This window comes from Engraulis encrasicolus, chromosome 9 (genome assembly GCF_034702125.1).
Source record: "Engraulis encrasicolus isolate BLACKSEA-1 chromosome 9, IST_EnEncr_1.0, whole genome shotgun sequence".
Taxonomy (NCBI): domain Eukaryota; kingdom Metazoa; phylum Chordata; class Actinopteri; order Clupeiformes; family Engraulidae; genus Engraulis; species Engraulis encrasicolus.
In genome coordinates this window covers 56,354,237-56,381,094 of record NC_085865.1, presented here as the reverse complement: position 1 = coordinate 56,381,094, position 26,858 = coordinate 56,354,237, and the positions used below count along the sequence as shown (strand labels likewise).

General features: G+C 43.0%; 1 protein-coding gene across 2 annotated transcripts in view; it reads left to right on the top strand.

Annotated features, from left to right (window-relative positions):
- The first annotated feature begins 553 nt into the window (after nt 1-553).
- Nucleotides 554-26,858, top strand: part of atp6v1ab (ATPase H+ transporting V1 subunit Ab) — a 29,203-nt gene continuing 2,898 nt past the window's right edge. Inside the window, exons 1-14 of one of the 2 annotated variants that reach the window (XM_063207477.1) lie at nt 554-664; nt 6,958-7,054; nt 7,990-8,118; nt 12,048-12,262; nt 13,487-13,624; nt 14,193-14,344; nt 14,603-14,765; nt 14,870-14,978; nt 16,910-17,032; nt 18,179-18,293; nt 21,866-21,929; nt 23,733-23,936; nt 24,714-24,808; nt 25,404-25,575. In XM_063207477.1, coding sequence (XP_063063547.1) covers nt 6,973-7,054; nt 7,990-8,118; nt 12,048-12,262; nt 13,487-13,624; nt 14,193-14,344; nt 14,603-14,765; nt 14,870-14,978; nt 16,910-17,032; nt 18,179-18,293; nt 21,866-21,929; nt 23,733-23,936; nt 24,714-24,808; nt 25,404-25,575 — 1,761 coding nt within the window. In that variant the 5' untranslated portion in view covers nt 554-664; nt 6,958-6,972. Of the gene's footprint in view, nt 665-1,410; nt 1,939-6,957; nt 7,055-7,989; nt 8,119-12,047; nt 12,263-13,486; nt 13,625-14,192; nt 14,345-14,602; nt 14,766-14,869; nt 14,979-16,909; nt 17,033-18,178; nt 18,294-21,865; nt 21,930-23,732; nt 23,937-24,713; nt 24,809-25,403; nt 25,576-26,858 lie in introns of those variants that run through there. The other variant, XM_063207476.1, reaches the window with a different exon arrangement.

Sequence of the window (26,858 nt, the reverse complement as noted above, 5' to 3'; positions counted from 1 at the left end):
ACACACACACACACACACACACACACACACACACACACACACACACACACACACACACACACACACACACACAAACACACACACACACACACATACTGCTGCTGGTGTATTTAATAAAAAACCTTTTTTAATTATTTATTTCTTCAAATGCTACTATTACTATGTCAGAACGCTATAAAGGACTTTTAGAAAAAGCACAACAAAATACCTCCTCTTAATGTATGTTCTCTACAAGTCTTCTGTTGTCCAGTCTTGCACTTTAAATGTCTGTATGAGCAATGTCTACGTCCATACTGTCTATGTCCATGTATGAGTACTGTCTGTGTCTATACTGTCTATGTCCTTACCTAGATTAGTCTATGTCTGCATGGGAGAGCAAGAAACGCAATTTCAAATTCTTTGTATGACCAGTGCATGTAAAGAAATTGACAATAAACTTGACTTGGACTTGAACTTGAACAAAGCCAGTAAGGCTGATTCTGACAACTGGATCCAAATGACTCCATTCCATCGTCGTCCTCTTCCTGCTACCAGCTTAGTTTGCGCATCATGTGTGCGCAGCACGGCAGCTAGACTAGTCACCTGACTTTTCTCATCGTCGCAAGCTGCTCTCATATTTTCTGAGGGAGAGGAACCGTACACTTGATCTTTCTCATATCCGAAGGTATTGTCTTTTTAGTTTATTTGAAGAAACACTGTGTGTATGTACTGCCTGAGTGTTCGTCTTGGTATTCAATTGGAGTTGTGTAGAGGATGATCTAGCCAACAAGCGTTTTCTCCTGCGCATAGATGTCCAGATCTTCGTGTTTCATTCATTGCTGACGCTTCTAAATGACCTCGGTAGTTAGCTCACTAGCTAACCTAAAGACCGCCACGGTGTGATGAAAACAACCGATTTTATTAACCGTACAAATAGGAATGAATTATGAAGCTACATTGCTTGGTGGCTAGCTAGCCGAAAAGGATAATGTACGCTAACGCACGACGTGCTGACATGTCGACATTACATAAAACTGACAATGTTTGATGTTAGCCAGTGTTGAATGTAACCTATTCGCTGAAATGGATGAGGTATTCGTTCCGTGGAGTGGACAGGTCGTCGAATTTGCTTAACCTTGGACATGCAATTTTGTGATGTCTCTTCTGCGTCTCTAAATAACTGGTCATGATGTCGCATATTATTTATTATGCTACACTTGGCCACCTAGCGTGACTATGAATCCAGGGATTTTCTCTAGAGATGTTCCATGTCTCTCTAAAATCCATCGGAATTACACGTACGCAGTTCACTAAACACAAATCAACAGCGGACCTACCATCTGAGCTATATGGGGATTCATTAATGGCAATAATATATCAGAGTGAATTGGACAGGTAGGCCTTGGAAGGTAAACGAGCGTAGTAAACGGATGTTTCGGCTGAGATCGGATCATGTGACCTCAGCAGGCGCTTTGCTGCAGCTGACTCCTCACAGAATCGTGACTCTAAAATGCATTGGGGTTTTTTTTAGAAGTCCGTGTTTAAAATGCACAATTACACCGGCGTTGTGGTAACCACTGTTTTACACAGCTGTTCGATTTTAGTTAATTCAGACTGGACCATTAGGCCATTGTCGAATTGTAAGATACATTTTGTGGAATACAGGGCACGTGACAGCTATGTCGTGACGTCTGGTGTCTTTACTCCGCAGTGTTTGTAATTAGCACGGTGATGCCATCTCTACACGGCGCACCTGCTCCGACCCCCTTACCTTCACAGCACGATGTAGAATGCAGAGCATTTTGAAGTCTAGCTGGATCATTTATTGAATTTGACTGCGTTTTCTGCTGCGTCTGTAGCGTTTAGCGTAGGTGGGCACTGCGTGGATCCATGATCCATCAGCCTATCGCTAGACGCTTCCATGCTTACGGCACCGGTGTAGGTTTGGTTTGTAAAGTGGTGGGTACAAACTTTTACATATTAATATTTTACATTGTTATGCAGTGGTGGTGGCAGTAACATCCACTCAATAGTGTGTGTGTGTGTGTGTGTGTGTGTGTGTGTGTGTGTGTGTGTGTGTGTGTGTGTGTGTGTGTGTGTGTGTGTGTGTGTGTGTGTGTTTTGGTGAGGGGTAGCCAGATGAAACAATGGTGGGTGTCTGGTGACTAGTGTCATGTGACTGAATTACTCAACTGTGGGGCCCAAAACCTGGAAGTCAGACTTGAGATGTTTGCCTCTGTAGACTTCAGATGTGCTTCTCCTCTGTTGGAGTAGTGGAAGGCATCTGGGGCTGCTGCTGCAATTTTGGGGTGTCCACTGGTTAGAGACACGCTGATCTGATTTAGAAAGGTTTTTATTATTATTGGAAGTATACATTGCCTATATGAAAACCACTGCCATTATTATATCATATAGTGTTATACACACAACTTTGGGTGGGCTCTGGCCTTACTGGACAGTAGATCCCGCCCAACCCCACCCCCAGCCAGTCCTCACCTCATTACTTCCTCTTATGATCCTATGGCAAATGTGTGTGTTTTCCATTCAACATGGGTTATATTTTCACTTCCTCAAACAGGCTGTGATTTTTATGGTCCCAGTCATGTGATTTGCTGTGACCATGTGACTCCTGATCATTTGTGTGTGTGTGTGTGTGTGTGTGTGTGTGTGTGTGTGTGTGTGTGTGTGTGTGTGTGTGTGTGTGTGTGTGTGTGTGTGTGTGTGTGTGTGTGTGTCGCACCAGACGACCAGCACATCTCATCTGTACTCTTAGTGTCAGATGTGTCTCAAGATTAGAACTATGGCTCACTGCAGCATGACAGCCTTGTGCTGTGGAGTTTACCAGAGCAGGGAGGAGACATGATCAGCCCAGCTGTCTAAACCAGTCATTAATCAGTCAGCACTTATCAGGGGTGAGGAACCTTTTTCATTCGAAAGGCCACTTCAAATTTTATAGTGTCCTCCAAGGACCTTACTTTGAACACAAACCAGGATTTCCCCCCTGCTCTTTAGTCCTATATTGAAGGTGGCAACCTTTACAACTAGAGATGCACCGGATCCTGATTTTTAGGATCATGCTGGATACCGGATCCACTGCTTAAGATCCTGCCGGATCCGGAACCGGATACCGGATCCTACGAAAGGGTTGAAACTATGTACAGGATCCAAGATTCGGTTCCGGATCTGGCAGGATAATAGGGTTTTTCTGACTATCCGGATCCGGCAGGATCTTAAGCAGTGGATCCGGTATCCGGCAGTTACCTAAAAATCAGGATCTGGGGCATCTCAGTTGGGGCAGCTTTTTACGTATCCTAGGCTTTTCAGTCAGTCTTTCACAACCCCAATTGCTGCATGGAGTGAAAGAACTTTGGAAGCGGCCAGTGCAGGCAGTGTGGCAGTAAGCCACTAAGTCTAAAAAATAGTTTGAGCCAACGTAATAAAAAGGACCCACGTGTGCGAGTAGGCTATATGTTTCAACCCTTTCATAGGATCCGGTATCCGGTTCCGGATCCGGCAGGATCTTAAGCAGTGGATCCGGTATCCGGCAGGATCCTAAAAATCAGGATCCGGTGCATCTCTAGTTGAAACACATAGCCTACTCGCACACGTGGGCCCTTTTTATTACGTTGGCTCAAACTATTTTTTAGACTCCTTGGCTTACTGCCACACTACCTGCACTGGCCGCTTCCAAGGGGCTTTCACTCCATGCAGCAATTGGGGTTGTGAAAGACTGACTGAAAAACCTAGGCTAGAGATGCAGCAGATCCTGATTTTTAGGTAACTGCCGGATACCGGATCCACTGCCTAAGATCCTGCCGGATCCGGATCCTGTTAAAAACCCTATTATCCTGCCGGATCCGGAACCGGATCTTGGATCCTGTGCATCTCTATTTACAACAGACCTACCTTCACTAGGTCCCCTGAAAATATAACTTAATTGTATTGCAAATTTAATTTCTAAGATTGCTTTACAAAACATACATATTTAATGTGAAACTGCGTAATATTAAACCGGACATCAAGGCCAAACGGGTTGGAAGGCAGTGGCACTGTAGTAGATAATTTAAATGGCAAATGCCTCTGAAATGAAACTGATTAGCGAAGTAAATAACAATTTGTTAATGTAAGCTTAATGTTTCTTTTCGTATCGATTTGTGTGGTGTGTGGCGGATGGTCCCTGTGGTTTCAGGGTTGGCTACTTGTTAGTGTTGTGTGCCGATGTAGTTGTTGGCCAGGCAGCTAGGGGGCGCTATGGGGGATCCTCACCTCAGCACTTCCTAATGGCTCTAAGAGGAAGAAGCTTAATGGAGCTTTAGGCAGCGAAGGACAGACAGGGCACGGAGGAGGAGGAGGAGGAGGAGGAGGAGGAGGAGGAAGGTTGAGTCTGGCGATAGCTGTGTGTGTGTGTGTGTGTGTGTGTGTGTGTGTGTGTGTGTGTGTGTGTGTGTGTGTGTGTGTGTGTGTGTGTGTGTGTGTGTGTGTGTGTGTGTGTGTGTGTGTGTGTGTACTCAGGGGTTGATGGATGCTGCTAGTTATGTATGTTGGTGTAGTGTGTGACTCATGAGCAGTGATGAGGGAGGTTTTCTTTTGTGTGTGTGTGTGTGTGTGTGTGTGTGTGTGGAGGAAGGTTTTCCTCATCTCATCAGAGCAGAGCTGTCTCTCTACACTACTGACTGATCACCTGCAGGCACTACACAGAGGATTAGAACAGACCAGATGGGCTGTGTGTGTGGGGCTGTGCGCATGCGTGTATGCCTGTTGTATGTTTATCTACTAGCGTGTGCGTAGTAAGCTTAGTACAGTAGTGCAGTAGCCCAATAATAGTAGCAATTGTAGGCAATGTGACTTTGCAGTTGTCATGACAGCCAGGCTGGTGAGACATGTCCATCATCCTCTGTGTGTTTAATAGAGGGTTTCCCTTACCCAGCGCCACCTGCCAAGCACCACACAGTGTGTATGTGCGCCTGTGTGGTATCGTGCTGCGCATCATATTCTTTGGCAAAATAAAGAGTATCACCATGGTTACTGCTCGAGAAGGAGATGGCCTATCTCAGTCTTGGCAGCGGGGAGGAAATGAATCAGCCAATCAGAGGAGTTGGTTACCAGCGATGCATGTTATGCCCAGTCAACACACACACACACACACACACACACACGGATATGTACAGCATGTGTACAGGAGGGAGTGTGTGTCAAACACGGGTGTGAGAGCACAACACAATGGGAGGTAATGCATATGAGGGATTGTATTTGCACAGCTGCTTTGTATGACAGGAGAAAGGAAATTTTAACGTACAGAAGAGAACACGGGAGGGGAGCGTATTTTTCACTCTACCTTCTCACTGAGGTAGATTAATACACAAGTCACTCTCTATAAAATCCAGCTTCTACCTCCGTCCGGAGTCCAATTGGAAGATATTTCATGAAGAATAGAGAGTCACTGGTGCGAAAAGTGAAGCAAACTTAGCCATACATTCCCATGAGGGAAGCGAAGTCAGGCAAAGGCAACATATTTAGCAAAGTTTAAGAAAACGTAAATGAGGAGCGAATTTTGCCTGCGGCGGCCAATCAAACCAACAACATGAGTGATTCAATCAATTTGATTTGCCCTAAAGGTACGGCACTTACTATGCCAACGACCCGGGTTCGATTCCGGCCCGGGTCATTTGCCGATCCTTGTCCACACTCATTTCCTGTCTCTCCTCCTCTGTCCTGTCAGAAATAAAGGCAAAAAAAACCCAAAATGCTGCTAAGTAGGGGTGGAATGGTTCACAAAATTCACGGTTCGGTTCATATCACGGTGTCAAGGTCACGGTTTTCGGATCTCGACGGTTCTTTTTTTTTTAGTTCATGATAAATAGTGCACTGGGAATATTAAACCATATTTATATAACTGCAATTATAAAGTGATGATGCGCAAGTTGAATCAGCTGTCGTCAGCTGATGTGCGCTGTCTGAGCACTGGTGTGATTTTAATTGTGTCATCCTCTAATTGGTCTTATATGATAATGTGTTAATCAGAGAGACTGGATAAGATACTCCTAGAATCTCTGTTGTACATATTTTTTTCTGGGTAGTACATGAATTGCGGTTTGCCACGGACTGCATTTTACGGTTCGGTATGGTGTGTGAATTGTACGGTTTCGGTTTTCGGTGCGGTTTGTACCATCCCTACTGCTAAGACATATTGACTGTTGAGCTGTCCTAATGAAACATTGGAATTTCGACTCCCTTCACTTCACTCATTTCCCCTGCATGTGTCCCTGGCATAACCCTACTTTTTGACCTGAATGTCCAGAGTTCACTGCGGGATCTGATCTGATCAATAACGTTCTAGCACCAGTGATGTGTGAGACCAACCATGAAAATGTGTATCGGTTAAATACTTATTGTTAAAGTGGTTAAGTGCGCTGCGCCATGTCCTCCGTTGGCCTTAAGTCATAATGTGAACTGTGTGAACTGAACAGGACTCATTCATCAGTTACATAGGAATTATGCTTTAACCCATGGGCGCTATGCAGACATGAAATTTGAAATGTTTTGTGAAGCAATCTTAGAAATTATATTTTGCAATACATTTAAGTTATGTTTTCAAGGGACCTTGTGAATGTGGGGTCTGTAGTAAAGTTAGACCAATATAGACCTAAAGTGCAGGGGGAAATCCTGGTTTGTGTTCATAGTACAGCCCTTTGAGGACTTTTTAGTGGCCCTTCGAATGAAAAAGGTTCCCCGGGTTCTGGAGGTGAGCTGTCTGAAAGAGCCACTGAAAGAAAATGTCTCTCAACAGCCTTGCTTCAAAGCTTTTAAAATATATTTCTGGAACAAACATGTGTGATGTCTTTTGTTTCACCCCATGTGCACTCTCGCGCTCTCTCTCTCTCTCGCTCTCTCGCTCTCTCGCTCTCTCGCTCTCTCGCTCTCTCGCTCTCTCGCTCTCTCGCTCTCTCGCTCTCTATCTCCCTATCTCTCTATCTCTAGATTGTCTCCCTCAGCATGGATTTCTCCAAGCTTCCCAAGATCCGTGATGAGGAGAAAGAGAGCGAGTTTGGATACGTGCACGGCGTCTCTGGACCCGGTCAGTATACAGTAATGTGCTTTAAACCAATATACACGGTAGCTAGTGTTACTATATAGAGATATAGTCAGTATACAGTAATATGCTGTAAACCCATACGCATTAGCTACTAGCTAGGGTTACAGTATAGAGAGGATCAGTTTGGATACATGCACAGCGTCTCCAGACCCGTACCCAGTTTACAGTAGCATTAAAGGGACACTGTGTGAGATTTTTAGTTGTTTATTTCCAGAATTAATGCTGCCCATTCACTATTGTTACCTTTTTCATGAATACTTACCACCACCATCAAATTCTAAGTATTCATTATGACTGGAAAAATTGCACTTTTTGTACGATCTTCTCCATGGTCCGCCATTTTGAATTTCCAGAAATAGCCAATAGCATTTTAGTTTCAATGAGCAGCATAGTTGCAGTACCTTTTTTGACCATTTCCTGCACAGTGTACCTTTAAGTCAGGAACTCTGCTGTTTATTACAATTGAATCATAATAATAATAATGATGATGATTATTATTATGATTATTATTATTATTAAAGTTATTATTGAATTGTGCCTGGTCAGTACATTTCAATGCTGTGTGACTATCTGAATCATGCAGGAAAATATCTTCATGACTTAAGTCATGTGAAAAATTCTAAATAGCTATTTGAGTAACTATGTGTCAATGCACTCATGTGTAAAATATATTAATGTTGTTTATCTCAATCGCGCATGTACAGTAACTGACTTTGTGACTATGTGAGTCAAGTGATCAAATTACTTTCCTGGCTGCTGAGGAGAGAGCTGGCTTTTATATCGGAGGGTTGCATGTTCAAACCCCGCCCTTACCAGCATTTTCATCCATGGCTGAACTGCCCCCACAGCTACCATGTGCGAGCTGGTGTCGTACTGACGTATGATTGGCTAATGCTGTATCTGTTCCTTCCAATCAGTGGTGACTGCGTCCAGTATGGCGGGGGCTGCCATGTACGAGTTGGTGCGTGTCGGCCACAGTGAGCTGGTAGGAGAGATCATCCGACTGGAGGGAGACATGGCAACCATCCAGGTCTACGAGGAAACCTGTATCCTTTACTGAACACTCCTGTGTTTGTTTGTGTGTGTCTTACACGGTATGTACGAGGGGATGGCCTATCCTACACTCAGAAGCCTCCATACAGCACCTGTGTCTCCACTTCAGTATCACCTGTCGGAATATCAAACAATACAGTATATCACGAAAGTGAATACACCCCTCACAGTTTTGCAGATGTTTGAGTATATCTTTTCATAGGAAAGCATTACAGAAATGTAACTTTGACACAATGATTAGTGACCTTTTAACAACATATTTAACCGCTTAAATTTCTTGTTTACTCAGAAAAAAACAAAATACAGCCATTAATGTTTGAACATGTACTCACAAAAGTGAGTACACCCCAGATTAAAATCCGGTAGAGAAGGGGCTATGTTGGCTCGAATCGTCTCGAAATGAAACAAAATGAAAAGGGATGACAAGGGAGGTCATCAGTGTGCGTTTCAACCTTTCTTTGCATTGAACTTTTACATTTTGAGTCTGCATCTGGCTTAAATAGATTGGTGTGAGATTTGAATGCAATCCTATGGAGAATATCATGATCTGCTTCAGTAGTCACAGTGCATGTTGACATGTATGTTTCTTTTAGGTGTATTTCAGATTGCCAATGTTGACAGCATTCATGCATCCCCAAACCATGTCAGTCCCACTACCATGCTTGGCTTATGAGAGGATACACCTTTTTTGTACAACTCACTTGTTTACCACCACACATGCTTGACACCATATAAAGCAAATTTGTTTATCTTGGTCTCAAGAGAGATGAACAGACCAAGGATATGGATCACTGGAACCATGTTGTGTGATCTGAAGAGACCAAGATAAACAAATTTGCTTTAGATGGTGTCAAGCATGTGTGGTGGTAAACAAGTGAGTTTTACAAAAAAGGTGTATCCTCTCATAAGCCAAGCATGGTAGTGGGACTGACATGGTTTGGGGATGCATGAATGCTGTCAACATTGGCAATCTGAAATACACCTAAAAGAAACATGCATGTCAACATGCACTGTGACTACTGAAGCAGATCATGATATTCTCCATAGGATTGCATTCAAATCTCACACCAATCTATTTAAGCCAGATGCAGACTCAAAATGTAAAAGTTCAATGCAAAGAAAGGTTGAAACGCACACTGATGACCTCCCTTGTCATCCCTTTTCATTTCGTTTCATTTCGAGACGATTCGAGCCAACATAGCCCCTTCTCTACCGGATTTTAATATGGGGTGTACTCACTTTTGTGAGTACATGTTCAAACATTAATGGCTGTATTTAGTTTTTTTCTGAGTGAACAAGAAATTTAAGCGGTTAAATATGTTGTTAAAAGGTCACTAATCATTGTGTCAAAGTTACATTTCTGTCATGCTTTCCTATGAAAAGATATACTCAAAAATCTGCAAAACTGTGAGGGGTGTATTCACTTTCGTGATATACTGTATGAAGAGGTGTTTGTCTCTAGCAGTAGTTGGTGTCATCTCTGGCAAAGCAGCCGTGGCCTAATGGCTAGGGAGGTGGTCTTAAGATCATGAGGTTGGAGGTACAAACCCCTCCCTTACTTCTCCCCACACCTCCATCCATTGCTGCAGTTCCCTTGAGCAAGGCACTCAACTCCACACTGCTCTGGGGACTGTAACCGTTATCCTGTAAAATGATGAAGTCGGTTTGGATAAAAGTGTCAGCTAAGATTACATTATATTACATTGCATTTGAGAAACGCTTTATAACCAAAGCGGCTTACAATCGAGGACATAATCATAGCCAACATTACTAGCAGATACGAAGTGCACAGGAAATATACAGAACAACAAGCAGATGCAAAGAAGGGTTAGTTAGGGTTAGTTTTTTTTAAAGGTGCACTTTGTAATATATTAGTAGTTCATTTCCAGAATTCATGCTGCCCTTTCACAAGTGTTACCTTTTAACAAATGTTATCACCACCATCAAATTCTAAGTATTCAGTATGACTGGGAAAATAGCACTTTTCATACATGAAAAGGGAGATCTTCTCCATGGTCCACCATTTTTAATTTCCAGAAATATACTGTACATTTTTAGCTGCAAAACTTACTGTACTTTGGTCATACTAGTACATATTGGTTTATTATTTAAATATTCACAAAAACACTAAATTTAGCAATAGGCAGCACAGTTTCAATAAGCAGCGTAGTTGCATTGCCTACTCTGGCCACATCTTATGCGGTGCAATTTGAAGTAAAGTAGAGTACACACACATACACACACATATGTCAAGATTCTGGCCTGAGACTAGGGCAGCTCAGGCATTAGTGTTGTAGATAGTCACGAAAGAGGAGAGTCGTTACTTGGTTCTTGAAGGCTGAAAGAGATGTGGTTAGTCTTGCTTCCTCTGGGAGACCGTTCCACCACCACTCCAGCTAAGAGTAATGTAATGTAATATAATTTCTAAGTTCAGGGAAATCTTAAGAGACTCGCGTTGAGAATTAATTTCTCTAAATGCTGGAAATGCATGGGCATCATTAGACTGGGTGCATGCTTGCTGCAGGATACTCGTGTATTGTGTATCCATGTATTAGCGTTTACGATGTGCTTAGCTGGCATCTCTTATTATTGAGCTGACCTAGCCCCTGGGCAGATTCTTGACATGATGGGATTGTGTATGTGTGTGTACTCTACTCTACTTAAAACTAGACTGCCTGTGCAGTCGCCTTCGACTGCTTAAGGTATATCCCCGAAACACGATGCTTCCAGTCCCCCATCATTCTACCACTCCCGTCCACCATTTTGTAAACGTATATGATGCATACAGACGTGACATGACGTGCATAGGCTTAAAACCAAACGACTATTGTGAAAATGAAGCAAAAAATGGGGCAAATGGTAATACTGTTTTAATGGTTCAGTGGATATACCACATTATGTACAGTGTAATAACCAGTGTAACACCGCCATTTTTTAAACTTACATCATGTGTTTGTGCGTAAGTGGTATTACATGGTATTGCATATTGTTACACTGGTATTACACTATATTACATGGTATTGCATACTGTTACACTCGTTATTGCACTGTACCTGATATTGCATATTGTTACACTGGTATTACACTAGTATTACATGGTATTAAATATTGTTACATTGGTTATTACACTGTACCTAATATGGTAGATTCACTGAAATGGTGAACCATTAAAATAAGGTGTTACCGGGCAAATCAATCCTCCCAGTCAGAAGTTATGGGCCAAATGAAAATTCCGCCATTTTGAAAGTGTTGTCTTCCAAACTCAAATCAGTTCATGAACCCACCCTAGAGCATTCACATAGAATCTGGGACAAATCCATCCACCCGGTCAGTAGTTATGGGCCAAACAATAATTCGGCCATCTTGAATTCAGCCATCTTGAAAGTGTTGAAATAAAAATTCGAATCAGTTCATGAACCTACCCTAGAGCATTCACACACCAAATCTGGGACAAATCCATCCACCCGGTCAGAAGTTATGGACCAAACAAAAATTCGGCCATCTTGAATTCAGCCATCTTGAAAGTGTTGACCTCCAAACTCGAATCAGTTCAGGAACCTGCCCTAGAGCATACACCCCAAAAATCTGGGACAAATCCAAACATCCGTTCAAAAGTTATCGCGTTAACACGAAAGACCTTACGCGGCGGAGGACGCGGCGGCGGACGCGGCGGCGCACGCAAAACCATTACATAAAAACACCTAACTAACCCTTCTTCGCATCCGCACTTGCTGTTCAACTTCTGTATATTTCCTGTGCACTTTGTATCTGCTACTGATGTTGTCTATGATTATGTCCTCGTTTGTAAGTCGCTTTAGTTATAAAGCGTCTGCCAAATGCAATGTAATGTAACATAACATTGAAGTGTAATCTACTAGTGCATACTGGGGTGTCTAGGTGTTTTCCTTAAGCATATGTGTAGCTGGCGTGTCTGTGGGAGACCCAGTGTTGCGTACGGGTAAGCCCCTCTCCGTGGAACTGGGCCCTGGCTGCATGGGCTCCATCTTTGACGGTATCCAGCGTCCCCTTAAGGACATCAACACAATGACACAGAGCATCTACATCCCCCGAGGAGTCAACATCGGGGCCCTGAGCAGGGACAACAAGTGGGAGTTCAACCCCTCAAAGAACCTCAGAGTACGTACATCTGGGTTCTTTCCATTATCCTAACTGCCGTCCTCCCCTTGTGCTTGTGGCCTTGTGATGGTGTTGCAGGACGTCATTGACGACAGAAGTTTACTTCAATATCTGGCAAAAGCGCAATCATTTTTCTCATTTGCAATCAGGATGTTGAATAGGGGGAAAGTCCCCCAAAAATTGTGTGCTAGGCTGACAGCGGGGAAACTTTATTGTTTTCTCCAAGGAGGCGGGGCGTCAGCGAAGCAAAGGGCCACAAGCACAGGTTGAAGACAGGAGTTTGGATAATGGAATGTACCCATAGAGAAAGTTTGTATTAACTATCAGGGGCCCTGAGCAAGGACAAGTGGGAATTCACTTCCCATGGAACAAACAGTACCGGTATGCTAGTATTGAGTAGTGGTGTGCATTGGCACTGCCCTCTCGATTCGGGAGGTTTCGATTCGATTCAATTCTTCAATGCATTGCAATGCATTACATTTCTACTGAAAGCAAAGCAAATGTTTCATCAGTCATGATGTGGCAATACAAGTAGTCAAATTTTTAGCAACATTTTTGAGCAACATTTTATTGACTGTTTTCTGTATCAGTCTTGCAGTTTTCAATGCTTTGGTGCTTTATTTAATTTAACATTAATTTGCTCCTAAAATATCCACGGAAGTAATTGAAACTTAAAAAATTTGCCGCATCGATTATGGAACTTGTCGCATTGAATTGAATTGTCCATGCCCCTGCATTGCATTGCCGAATCGATTATTGTTGACACCACTAGTACTGAGAGCATGTGAGTGATATCTATGGAGTGTTGTTTTGTCTTTGTATAATTTCAGTATATAAACCCTGTTCATCTGTGTCCTGTGAAGGTTGGCAGCCATAGGGTGGTGTTTTTGTCATATACTGTAGCTCTTTATTGTTTCAGGGGTCCCACTGGTCATGTAATTCTTAGACAATCATGGAATTTCGATAGAGGCATTCCTGGAAATTACATGGAAAATGGTAGAATATGATTTTTTTTTCTTGTGCAGTGAGTTTTGACAATATTATAGTACAGTGGCAAAATATTCAGTCTGTACAATACAAGTTGTTTTTGTCTTCCCCCAATATCCAATCAATATGTTGGGCATTTCCTTTTATGGAAGGTCATAGGAATTCTATGTTTTTTGTGGTCAAGGAAAGTCATGGAATTTAAAGTGATGTGTTTGTCTGTTGTTTGTGTGCTTATAGGTGGGCAGCCATATTACAGGGGGTGATATCTACGGCATGGTGTTTGAGAACTCTCTCATCAAGCACAAACTGATGCTGCCCCCCCGCAACCGGGGAACCGTCACCTACGTGGCCCCCCCTGGGAACTACGACGTCTCGGTAAGTCCCCCACACACCACACACAACCACCCCTCTAATGTCACTTGACACACACATCACCCCGTCACATACGTGCTAAATATTCCAAGCGAATTAACTTAGTGCCCCAAACCGACGTTAGAGCGATATAATCGTTTTTCCATCACAGGTGTCTTAATGTCTTATTGATGGATATCGCATTGAAGTGGATCATCTTGTTGATTTCTCCCTGTCTCTGTGAACAGCAACAGGACATTAGCATGACACGACTGGTTCACTTGGCAGAGCTACCAAAACCAAGACAGTGTGTGTGGAATCTGCTTTTTTTGTAACATGAGGGGAAGGTGCAGAGATTTTTGCATGTTGTCTTGATGCCAACCCTGGGCAAAGTGTCTGTGTATAGCTTTGCAGAACGATTATTGTATGGAGTAGGTGCTAGTTATCAGACATCAATGTCTGATATGTACAGGTCGGTCTGTCTGTCTGTCTGTCTGTACAGGTCTGTCTGTCTATCCCTCTTTCTCCCTCTGTCTCTCTCCACTAGGACGTGGAGCTTGAGTTTACTCGTATCTGTGTGTGTGTCTAACAGGACGTGGTGTTGGAGTTGGAGTTTGAGGGCGTGAAGGAGAAGTTTACGATGATCCAGGTGTGGCCCGTCCGTCAGGTGCGACCCGTCACAGAGAAGCTGCCGGCCAACCACCCGCTACTCACTGGCCAGAGAGTCCTCGACGCACTGTTCCCGTGAGTTTGTGTGTGTGTGCGCGCATGCGTGTGTAACAGTCAATCGCCATGTGTTAAGCGTGTGTGCGCATGCGCCACAGCACCCCAAAATTTTATTTTTTTGTCACCTCTGTTCAGGTGTGTGAAGGTTCCTTTGAGTGTGTTGTGCCTTTTGCATCTGTCCACAGGTGTGTTGAGGTATACAATATTGAGAATTGTAATGGTTGAGGTTGAGATGTAGACTACTGATCCTGGTCTCTTGGTGTTACCTCTCCACAGGTGTGTGCAGGGCGGGACCACTGCCATCCCTGGAGCGTTCGGTTGCGGCAAGACCGTCATCTCGCAGTCCCTTTCCAAATTCTCCAACAGTGACGTCATCATCTACGTGGGCTGCGGCGAGCGTGGAAACGAGATGTCTGAAGTACTCCGAGACTTCCCCGAGGTAGGCAGCAGCGTTCCATTAAGATGTCGTCGTAGTGATGTCACCACCATACACAGGCTCTTGATTGGTGGATGTGAGTGACTGACGGTTGTGTCGTCCAATAGCTGACCATGGAGGTGGACGGGAAGGTGGAGAGCATCATGAAGAGAACGGCCCTGGTGGCCAACACCTCCAACATGCCTGTAGCTGCTAGAGAGGCCTCCATTTACACAGGTAACATAATGCACTTTAGCTATAGCATAATGCTATAACACTATATGTTAACTATATAATAACACACCCCCTACTCGGCCTTGGCCGCCCAAGAGGCTTCCATTTAGACAGACAACATAAAACACTTTAACATGGTGCACTATAACATGATGCTAGAGGACTTGCTATACACTCACTGACCACTTTATTAGGTACACCTTGCTAGTGCTGGCTTGGACCCCTTTGTGCTTTCAGAACTGCCTTAACTGCCTGCAGCAATACTAAGGTAGGATGTGACATTCAAACAAAGTTCAGTTGGTACTAAGGGGCCCAAATTGTGTCAAGGAAAAAAATCCTTGCCCAATTAAACCACTAGCCTGGTTAAGTCACCAGACCTCTGTGTGGGTGTGAAGCTCCAGAGTCCCCTGGTGGAGCTATGTGGAGCTACAGCAGCCACGGAGGTCTGGAATCCTGCCGAACTACACAGGTTGGGCGAGAGTCGGGCAATTAAACCACCAGCCTGACGCAAAATTCTGACCATACCACCCTAGTATCAAGACTCATCAGACCAGGCAACATTTTTTCCAATCTTCTATTGTCCAATTTTAGTCAGCCCGTGCAACTTATAGCCTTATTTTCCTGTTCTTAGCTAATCGTACTGGCACTTGGTGGCACTCACGGTTTGATATGCTGTGCGTTCACAAATGCTCTTGTGCATACCTAGGTTGTAACGAGTGGTTATTTGTTTTACTATTGCCTGTGTATCAGCTCGAACTAATCTGGACATTCTCCTCTGGCCTTTGGCATCAGCAAGGCGTTTTCGCCCACAGAGCTGCTGCTCACTGCTGCCCACAGAGTGCTGCTCACTTTTTTTCTTTTTTCGGGCCATTCTCTGTAAACCATGTAAACATGATTGTACGTGAGTATCCCAGTAGAGTAGCAGTCTCTGAAATACTAAAACCAAGCCCATCTGGCACAAGCAACCATGCCATGTTCAATGTCACTTGAATCACCTTTCTTAGCCATTCTGATGCTCAGTTTGAATTGCATCAGGTCGTCTTGACCACTACGTGTGTAAATGCATTAAATTGCTGCCATGTGACTGACTGATAAGAAATTTGCATTCAATGAGCAGTTGGAAAGGTGTGCCTAATAAAGTGGCCAGTGAGCGTGTAGTACATCTCCAACATGCCCATGGCTCAAGGCCTCCGTTTGCACAGGAAACATGACGCACTATAACGGCCCCAGCCATGGCTCAAACGGTAGGGCACTGCACTGTTACATGGTACCATGCGTGGAAGCCACGGCCACCATTGTGTGAATGGGAGTATGTCGAGCATTGTAAAGCACTTTGAGTGCTGGAAGTAGTGTAAAAACTATATATAAATGCAGTAGGGATGCAAATTATCGATTAATTCATTAATCATTAGTTGATTGCCTTATCGATCGACTTACAATTAATTGATAAGCAGCGTTTCCCCCCCAAAATCTCAATGTTTCTCAAAGAAAAATACTAAATCTAAAATTTTAATTAAACATTGAGATAAAATACCACATTTAAATCAATTCTATTTCAATGACTTAATCCAAAGGTGATTTAAATATTCCCACTATTCACACCCCTCTTCACATGCCCATTTCACCTGGGTCTCTTGTCAGTTGAATTGTCGATTAATTGCGATTAATAATTTGTAATCGATTAACGCATTGATCGATTAAAGTCGATTAATTGATTAATCGTTTGCGTCCCTAAAATGCAGTCCATTTACCATCCAACACTGTGTGTGCGTGTGTGTCTGTCTGTCTCTAGGTATCACCTTACTTTAGGGATATGAGCTAAAATGTGAACATCATGAACGACTAACTGTGTGTGTGTGTGTGTGTGTGTGTGTGTGTGTGTGTGTGTGTGTGTGTGTGTGTGTGTGTGTGTGTGTGTGTGTGTATGTGTCTAGGTATCACCCTGTCTGAGTACTTTAGGGATATGGGCTACAACGTGAGTATGATGGCTGACTCCACCTCTCGATGGGCCGAAGCTCTCAGAGAAATCTCAGGACGACTCGCCGAGATGCCCGCTGGTACGAACACGCACACAATCGCACGCCTCTAACACACAAACACATACACACACGCCTTTAATAGTTTTCAGGGAGATCTCAGGATGACTGGCTGAGATGCCCGCTGGTAAGAAAACACATAGGGTTGCCAACTGTGGAAAAAAATACGGAACACTTCATTGTCGCGGGAGTATTTCTTGATGCATTTTCCTGCATTTTATCCATACTAGTGTAGAGCCCATTGTGCCCATTTGCTCGTGTTGTGTTTTGTAGCTTACTCTACTAGAAAAAAAAAGAACTGGGATATTTTGGAGACCTAGCGAATGTGAACATGAATAGTTATTTTAAACTGTCAGCGATGGAGCGAGGGAGAGAGCAAGTTTGGTGGAGTTTATTGTATAGCAGGCATTTGTGTGTAGTTAGTGGTGCTCAGCCGCCTTGATTAAGGAATGTTAGGTTTGTAGCAGGTGTAGCTATCTACCAGAGCGGCAAAAGGCAATGGCAATTTGTTAAACTAATATCTTTGGTATTTCAGGATCTACCCGGCATGAAACTTTAGTGTGTGTAGTAGGCAAGGTGTGTGTAGCTGCCGGTCAGTGTCTTTAGTGTTTGGCTTGTTGCGCTGCCACTGGTGGGCAATTAAATATGGAATGTTGGGAAGGCTACTGATTCCATGGTGACAAAAGGCAAAATGCTGTGAGAGATAATTAGTTTAACTAATATCTAAAGTATTTCATGTCCAAACGGTGTGAAGCGTTGTTCTGCAACCCGCCATACCACATAAGTCACCTTCCAAATTTGAGATCATTTGTTGCAGTGCTGCGGCAGTTATGCCTGGAACAGACCGCGATACAGAGATTTCTTAAATTATTAGAAACATAGATTGTGTCCCGTTTCAGCTTAATACGAAACTGTACTTTTATTTCTAAATACCGGACGATTTCGTATTTCAAGGGACGGTTGGTAACCCTACACACACATATCACTTATAAGATCCTCATTCTGTTACACCACATACACCTACTACATTGTCTGGTAGCATCACATTACACACACCTCTAATGCAAACTGCTGATCCTTACAATATCACGACACACACCTTGACACACTCATACACATGGTGGTTACCCTGTATTCTTATAAATGTGTGTGTGTTTGTCTTTACAGACAGTGGTTACCCCGCTTACCTGGGAGCGCGTCTGGCGTCGTTCTACGAACGTGCGGGCCGAGTGAAGTGTCTTGGCAACCCAGAGAGGGAGGGGAGCGTCAGCATCGTGGGGGCGTAAGTTTCATTTTTGAACACTAGAGAGCAGTGTTGGCGTTGTAGGTACTCACTAGAGATGCACCAAGATCCAAGATCCGGTTCCGGATCCGGCAGGATAATAGGGTTTTTCACAGGATCGGGGTCTGGCAGGATCTTAAGCAGTGGATCCGGTATCCGGTAGGATCCTAAAAATCAGGATCTGGTGCATGTCTAGTTTTTACGTTGCCTAGGCTTTTCAGTGAGTCTTTCACAACCCCAATCGCTGCATGGAGTGAAAGCCCTTTAGAAGCGGCCGTTGCAGGCAGTCTGGCAGTACGCCAATGAGTCTAAAAAATAGTTTGAGCCAACGTAATAAAAAGGGCCCACATGTGCGAATAGGCTATGTGTCTTACCCTTTCGTAGGATCCGTTATCCGGTTCCGGATCGGGCAGGATCTTAAGCAGTGGGTCCGGTATCCGGCAGGATCCTAAAAATCAGGATCCGGTGCATCTTTAGTACTGACTATGCTGTGTAAAACATGGTAGATATCCCAATGGTGTGCTGTAAAACATGGTAGATATATCAGAGCTGGACTTAGACTTAGACTTAGACGTAGACGTAGAATTAGACTTTCTTAGGGCCCTCCTGTATTGATAGTGGGGGCCCTATTATAACCTGTGTGTTTGTGTGGGTGTGGGGGTGTGTGTGGGGGGGTTAGTCTCTTGCCCTGGGGCCCTGTGTGCAATTGTTCCGCCACTGTCCAGAGCTGTGTTGTACAACATGGTAGACAGCTGGGCCTGTACTACGGAGCTGTTTTTCTGGCTTATTGGGTTCTAGAGTAACCAGCTTCGCGATTAACTCATACTACGAAAGGTGGATATGTTTGACGTGAGGTATGTTGCCATGGCAATTTACTCTACATCTCAAACTACTACTCTCTGGCTGAAATCTCGAAACAGATTGGTCCAACGAGTCAGGATCATTCCGCCGTGTGAAGGCGCACAACACGATTTCAAAATTCTTCCGCCCCTGACGAACCTTCAATGAAATTAATGCACGCATATTAATTCACAATCATCTGCGATCGCAGCTGGGTGGTAATGCCCCGTCGCTTCATACTTAGTACACACACTGCCAATAGTTGTCTTGTTGGTGGAGACTGTCGTCTTGTAATGTTAGTTAATAATAATAATAATTAAGACTAAAATTATGCACAAGGTTAATATTCATCAGCGCAAGCCGATTGGGCGGATAGAATTACAATTAAACTGCGCAGTGTGCATAAATGAAATGAATGAAACTTTATTGTCATTGTACAGGTACAACGAAATTGGTAAAGTGCAGATGCTCACGGTGCTTAAAAATCAACAAAGAACCTATATATATACTGTATAAAAATAATTAAGATTTTAAAAAGTCAGCTGTGCAAAATTTAGTGTGTAGATTGCTTTTGGATAAAAACTGTCTTTTAGCCTGTTTGTTTTTGTACCCAGCACAAAGCACACTTCCAGGATTTAAGTAAGAGACTTGAAGAAGTGGCTGCACATGATTGCCGTATTTAAAATATTTTTGGGTCATAGTTCATTATGTTATTTTACGCGTGTAATGAAACAAGTTAAGATGGGCTACTTAACTGTTTGGAGAAAAGCTGCGCATTTTCGACCAAGTGAAATTTCAACAAATGGCCTGGTTATCATCGCGTAGCTCGGCCCCCGATCTCCTCCTCTCCTTGTGCCAACCATATCACCAAGGTGGTTAGGTTAATGGCGCACAAACACGCACCCCTACACTCCTACAACAAGACCTTGCACTCCACCTCCAGCCTCATTGGCACTGGTACCTAAAGGCGGATTCATACTTAGCGTTACTGGCGCTAACCTCATTCATACCTCACTCGCGACGATAGAGCGCGCTCAAAATGACGTCGCACGCACCTCCGCAAGCTGGCGCGGCGCAAGGTCGTGCACCCCACATTTTTTGTAACTTGGCGTACGCCACCAGTGACCATGCAGGTAGGCAGACAAAGCAGGAGTTGCGAAGAGAGGCTACAGCTACTGCAGGCTACTACAGAATGGACCCTGCATCATTTTAATAAATGTCACTGAGAGTTATTTTATCTTCTCCCTTAAATTTCGTTGCCTTTTTTGACAATGACAATAAACTCTTGATTGATTGATTGATTGAAATGTTGTTCAGTGAAACAATTGTTTACTTTGTTCAGAAGCACGTTGTGTTTGGCGATCTATTTATAAATTCTGCAGCCAGAACAATGCTCTCACATGGTCTTGGAATGATCTGGCAATGTAGGCTACAACACAAATCTATGTTTCAATGTGGTAAGTCATAAGTCAGACGTTCAGTAGCCCTACAGCAGCCGTGTTTGGCTTTCTATTTTTATACATCTGTAGAACTCACGCTGCGAGTTGCGAAAGATACTGCCGTTTCTCTCATGAACAGCAGAGGGCACACTTCCGAAAATGCAAGCGAAAGCCTGTTAATGGCGCTTTTGACTATGAATGGTCTGCCACATTTGAATGGTTCTCGCGCCAAATGCGCCAAAGTGTGCACGTGAAGTATACCAGAGCCCTTTAGACACTTGTCTGTGTGATGCTGCACATCTGATCTAATAACGTAGTGCTGCAGACCAACACTAGAGGGCCTTCCCTGCTCTGTCTCCATCACACACTGTCCACTGAAGCACCTGCGCACTCCTAATCTATTGATACTATCTATGACCACATATGGCGGCTTTGGAATGTCATTTCCCGACTTGGAGGCTAATCTACATTTCTATCATAATGTTCAGTTCCGCCCAATATTTTAAGCCAAGATTTGATCTGCTAACCCTTTCACTCGGTCTCAAGTGACCTTCAAAGTGAGTGATCCCTTAAAGGGACACTGTGCGAGATTTTTAGTCATTTATTTCCAGAATTCATGCTGCCCATTCACTAATGTTACCTTTTTCATGAATACTGACCACCACCATCAAATTCTAAGTATTCATTAAGGAAACATTTCACTTTTCATACATGAAAAGGGGGATCTTCTCCAAGGTCCGCCATTTTAATTTCCAAAAATGGCCATTTTTAGCTGCAAAAATTACTGTATTTGAATCTTACTAGAAAATATTTTGTTTATCACTTAGTAAACTTTCATGTAAAGATCAAATTTGGCAATAGGCAGCCCAGTTTCAATGAGCAGCATAGTTGCAGTACCTTTTTGACCAATTCCTGCACAGTGTACCTTTTTAAGACAAAATCAAATGAAGAAAAACAAGCGCTGACTGTATTAATAAAAAGTGAGGATGCATGTCAATGAACAGCTAACAGTATATTTTTCCAATAAGTACTTTCCTAGTCATCTGAAGTCCATAATGTCTCATTCTCAAACTGTGGGCCTTGAAAGTATTCCAAGTTGGCCTTCTTGAAATCATTTTCTAAAAATCTAAATAATATTTGTGTGTGTGCAGCTATTGACTATTTATTTGAGTTGTATCAGTTATTGGGTCAGAGGTGGGCCTGAACATTTGTGAACTTCTGAAATGGGCCCCAAGTTTGATATGGTTGGGAACCCTGCTGTTCTAACTAATGTATTCTGATGATGTTTTCCAGTGTATCGCCCCCTGGTGGTGACTTCTCAGATCCCGTCACCTCAGCAACCCTGGGTATCGTACAGGTAGGACACATACCAGCCCATTACCCACACTGTAGAACTTTGCAGCCAGTTAAACGTAAAAAAAGTAAGTTGCCCTGCTGCCTTAAGTTTGTAAGTTAACTCAACTTGAGAGAGCCTTGATATAATGGTGCATTCCAGTCCCAAGTCATCCTAGTAGGAGATCACACTTATCCTACCTGGATATTTCAGCTGCCGTTCCTGACAGTTGAAGTGGAAGTTCTACATCCATGGCAACCGCCGCGGTTCAGCTGACTTTAGCAAGGTGTTTTCATACGAGCCAAAAAAGCCACAATAGTTATTACTCTGCCATATGTTACATTTATGTTGACACAATATCGTGTAATAACACAAAGTTTATGCTGAGTAAAAATTGCTGTGTTTGGAACAGCTGCACAAAAGAGAAATGGAGTTTCACTATTTATTGACATTTTAAATAACGGCTACATGGGGGGCCGCCATTATTATCCGACTTCGATTTGTTGAGGTGGGAGTTGTGCGAATCACCCCGACCTCGCTAGTTGGAGCTCCCACTTCGACTGGCGTTCCAGAACGTTTTTCGTAGTACGAGGTTGGATAAGTGCGATCTCCTACTAGGATGATTTGGGACTGGAATGCACCATAAGTGTCGAGTTGAGTTAACTTACAAACTTAAGGTAGCAGTGCAACTTAGCTTTATACGTTTAACTCTCTTGCAATGTTTTACAGTGTATTAGTTAAATGCAGTATTGTACAGGTAGGACACCTGGTTATATATTAGTTAGCCTGTAAAATACAGTAGGGTACTGGTAGGACACCTGTTGGTTATTACCGGTAGTTAGTTAACCTGTTAAATTCAGTCTCTTATGTGGTTAACCTCGACCACCCTGGGTAATACGGGTGGGACACCTGTTGGTTACCTAGTAGTTTAATACAGTCTGTTAGATATAGAGGGTTGCAGGTTCGAATCCCACCCTTCCACTCCTCTCCATCCATGGCTGAAGTGCCCTTGAGCAAGGCACCTAGCCCCACATTGCTTCAGGGACTGTAAACGATACCCTGTAAACAACCTTAAGTCGCCTAGGATAAAAGCGTCAGCTGAGTGTAATGTAAATACAGTATTGAGCAGGTAGGACATCTGTTATCAATTATTAGTTAAATTCAGTCCCATGTGGTTTACTTCGGCCACCCTGGGTGTCATACATGTAGGACACGTGTTGATCAGGGCTTGACATTAACTTTTTTTCACTCAACAGCCACTGTGGCTAGTGATTTTTCCCAAGCCACTAGCCATTCAGGTATTCCACTAGCCACAGATTTTATATTGTTTTTTTTCTTTATCATGATGGTGTACGTCTAACATCAGAAGATGAGGTGCTAAAACAAGAAGAGTGTATAGCTTTCCATATGAAAGTATATCAATCAAATAGAAACTGAGTTACAAACAATCAAGCAAGTAGAAACTGAGTTACAAACAATTTATACACAAGGGCCAAACAACAGAATATAGTCTACTGTGATTCGTATTTCATACCAAGGAATAAGCTGCCAGCCAAATTGGCTAGTGACACTGAAAGTATTACTAGCCACAGCCAAGTTTCACCAGCATTTGGCCGGTTGCAGGTGCCAGTGTCAAGCCCTGGTGTTGATTAGTGGCATAAAATGCAAATTCATTGGTAATCACAGTCTATTTGTTTACACAGGACTATAAAAGCTGGCATGTGTGTTAAAATGTACTGTGTGTATGTACTGTATGTGTGTGTGTGTGTGATGAGTAACGTGTTTGTGTGTGCGTGTGGTTATTCACGTGTGATTGTGTCTTGTCAGGTGTTCTGGGGTCTGGATAAGAAGTTGGCCCAGCGTAAGCATTTCCCCTCCGTCAACTGGCTCATCAGCTACAGCAAGTACACACGCGCACTTGACGAGTATTACGACAAACACTTCCCCGAGTTTGTGCCCCTCAGGACCAAAGCCAAGGAGATCCTACAGGAGGAGGAGGACCTGGCTGAAATCGTACAGCTGGTCGGCAAGGTGAGGAAAAGACCGATGGAGGGAGTGGTTCTTTGGCATGGTCGTTAGTGTGTCTGTGTGTGCGTGAGAGAAAGAGGTCAAGGTCTGTGTCTGTCATTGTGAAGTCAAGGGTGGAGGATTCTTTAAGCCAGTGATTGCTAACTGCTTGTTGTCATCTAATGCAGGGGGTTATATGGTCGTATTACACAACATGATATATGATATCAATATAATATGTAATGTAATATAATACAATATAATATAATATGTCATCTAATGCAGAGGGTGCATCCGCCGGGTTAGATGGATAGGTACAGAGGTGTGCTTCACTCCTGTTCTTATACACTTGTCCTGAAGATGTTAATGTGTGTGTGTGTGTGTATGTGTGTGAGAGGGTTTTGTTTCTCTGCAAAATGGTTAGTTGTAAATAAACTTATTTGTGTTATTGTGAACTTTAGGGTGGAGTAGTGTATATATTTAGGTATTTTTTAGGCAGGACAGTGACTGCTCATTGTCATCTAAAGCTGGGGGTGGATCTGCTGCTGTTGTTCTACTCAGCTGTGTGTGCGTGTGCGTGTGTGATGAGGAGCATTATTTAGTCTCTTTGTCCTATTGTGTCGAGGCCAACCCTTAACACACTTCATGTCAACTTTTTCCATTTGCTCTTTTCTTTTCTCTTCGTCTTGTTTTCACTCTTTGTCTCTGTCTCTGTCTGTCTGTCTGTCTGTCTCTCTCTCTCTCTCTCTCTCTCTCTCTCTCTCTCTCTCTCCATCTATCTCTCCATCCCTGTATCTCCAGGCTTCTCTTGCTGAAACGGATAAGATCACTCTGGAGGTGGCCAAGCTCATCAAGGACGACTTCCTGCAGCAGAACGGATACACCCCTTACGACAGGTACTAATACACATATTACTCACGGTTTGTGGCAAACCATGAGTCTGGCTAGGAAAAAGGCTAACCAGAGCTTACACTGCCTAAAGGGCCGTACATACACGTTGCTACTAGTTACTCGCTAGCGAATTAAGTTAATAGAATGTCAATGTGTTCCAGCGAGGCGAGTATGCGAGTACTGTACAAGCGATGCTTAGTGGGCGGATTGTGGGCGAGTTCAAAATATTTTAAGTTTGAGCGAGGCGAGTAAGCGAGTAATAATTGGAAAGCAGGGTTCGGTACCTCTCGCCTGTACATTGGCAGTTAAAACCGCGGGAACTTACAGCGAACATTCCATGAAAGAGTGGCGAGCAGGCGAGCAAGCAAGAAGCTAGTAATGTGTGTGTACGCCGCTTAAGGAAGCTGTCACCTTTTTCATATTCACAAAAAGCTGCTCACCATGTTTAACATATTTACTGACACATTTATTGAGTCCATAATTTATTTCAGCTTAGTGACAAACACCTGTCATGACACACCTTATGGACTGAGGAACACTCTTCTAAGCTGTTCTGTCGTCTTCCTTTAGATTCTAACCTGTTCTGCTGTTCCTATGCAGGTTCTGTCCGTTCTACAAGACCGTGGGCATCTTGTCCAACATGATTGCGTTCTACGACATGGCGCGGCATGCAGTGGAGACAACGGCCCAGAGCGACAACAAGATCACCTGGGCCATGATTAGAGAACACATGGGAGAGATCCTCTACAGGATCAGCTCTATGAAGTTCAAGGTAGAATACACACACACACACACACACACACACACACACACTTACAGTCAAAAACTTAAACTCATACAATAATTGAGCAGTGCTTGCGTTTTATCAAAAGCTCAAAATGTCTGTATCTGTTTGACTGCTTGGCTGCATCTGTTGGTTTTGCATTGCTCTGCATGGACGTGAGTGGACTTCTCCTCGGCAGTCCAGTTCTTGTTGATGCTCCTGACTGTATAGATAGAGGCACACCTGTTCTCCAGAGACAGGAAGTGTTTGATTTAAACTAGGTAGTTTAGAGGCGGCCTCTGCTGCGATTGCTCAGTCCCACCGTTCAGATTGTGCAGTGTAGGAGGAAGGCGTTAACAGGTCTTATGACATTGCTTGACATCCTTCTGTAGAATGCGCCGTTCACTTGAATGGGGCTCCTCAATGTTGGCAGGTCTTTTGTCTCTGAATATCAGCATGCTGTCAATGGCAACGGACAAAGTGTCTATTACATTGCAACGTCAGTTGATTTTGACTCTTGGGGAAACTACTGAACTGTGCACCATAGGCGTGTTTTTACCATGAAAATACATTAACAAAATGGAAGGTGGAAGGTTATTTAATGTTACAAAGTGTAATGAATAAATAAGCCTAGGTTAAAATACACTAAAATGATGGTTACAAAATGAACCCATGTGAAAAAAGTGTACTTAATATACTTAATAAGTATGTATTTTTGTATTTAAAATATACTTCAAAAGTCTGTATTTAAAATTTTTTATTTTGGGACAACTTATAGTATACTTAAATACACTTGAAATATGATTAAGTAGAGCTTTAACACATTTTAAGTTGACTTTTTGGTACTAAAATCAATCTTTGTACAAGTGTACTTAATATACTAAAATCATACTTAACTGTAAGTACATTTTAAATATACTTACTAATTCACTTTAAAAGATGTTTAATGTGTACTTTAACATATGGTTAAGTGTAACTATTTGAAGTATGCTACAAATCTATTTCAAGGTCATAAGAAAGCACTTCATAGCATGCTGCAGAAGTACATACTTAAGTTGTGTTATTTTGGGACAACTTATAGTATACTTAAATACACTTGAAATATAATTAAGTAGAGCTTTAACACATTTTAAGTTGACTTTTTGGTACTAAAATCAAACTTTGTACAAGTGCACTTAATATACTAAAATCATACTTAACTTTAAGTACATTTCAAAAATACTTTCTAATACCAAACTTTAGCACATTGCTTTTAAAATACAAATACACTTAAAATACACTTAAAATATAAT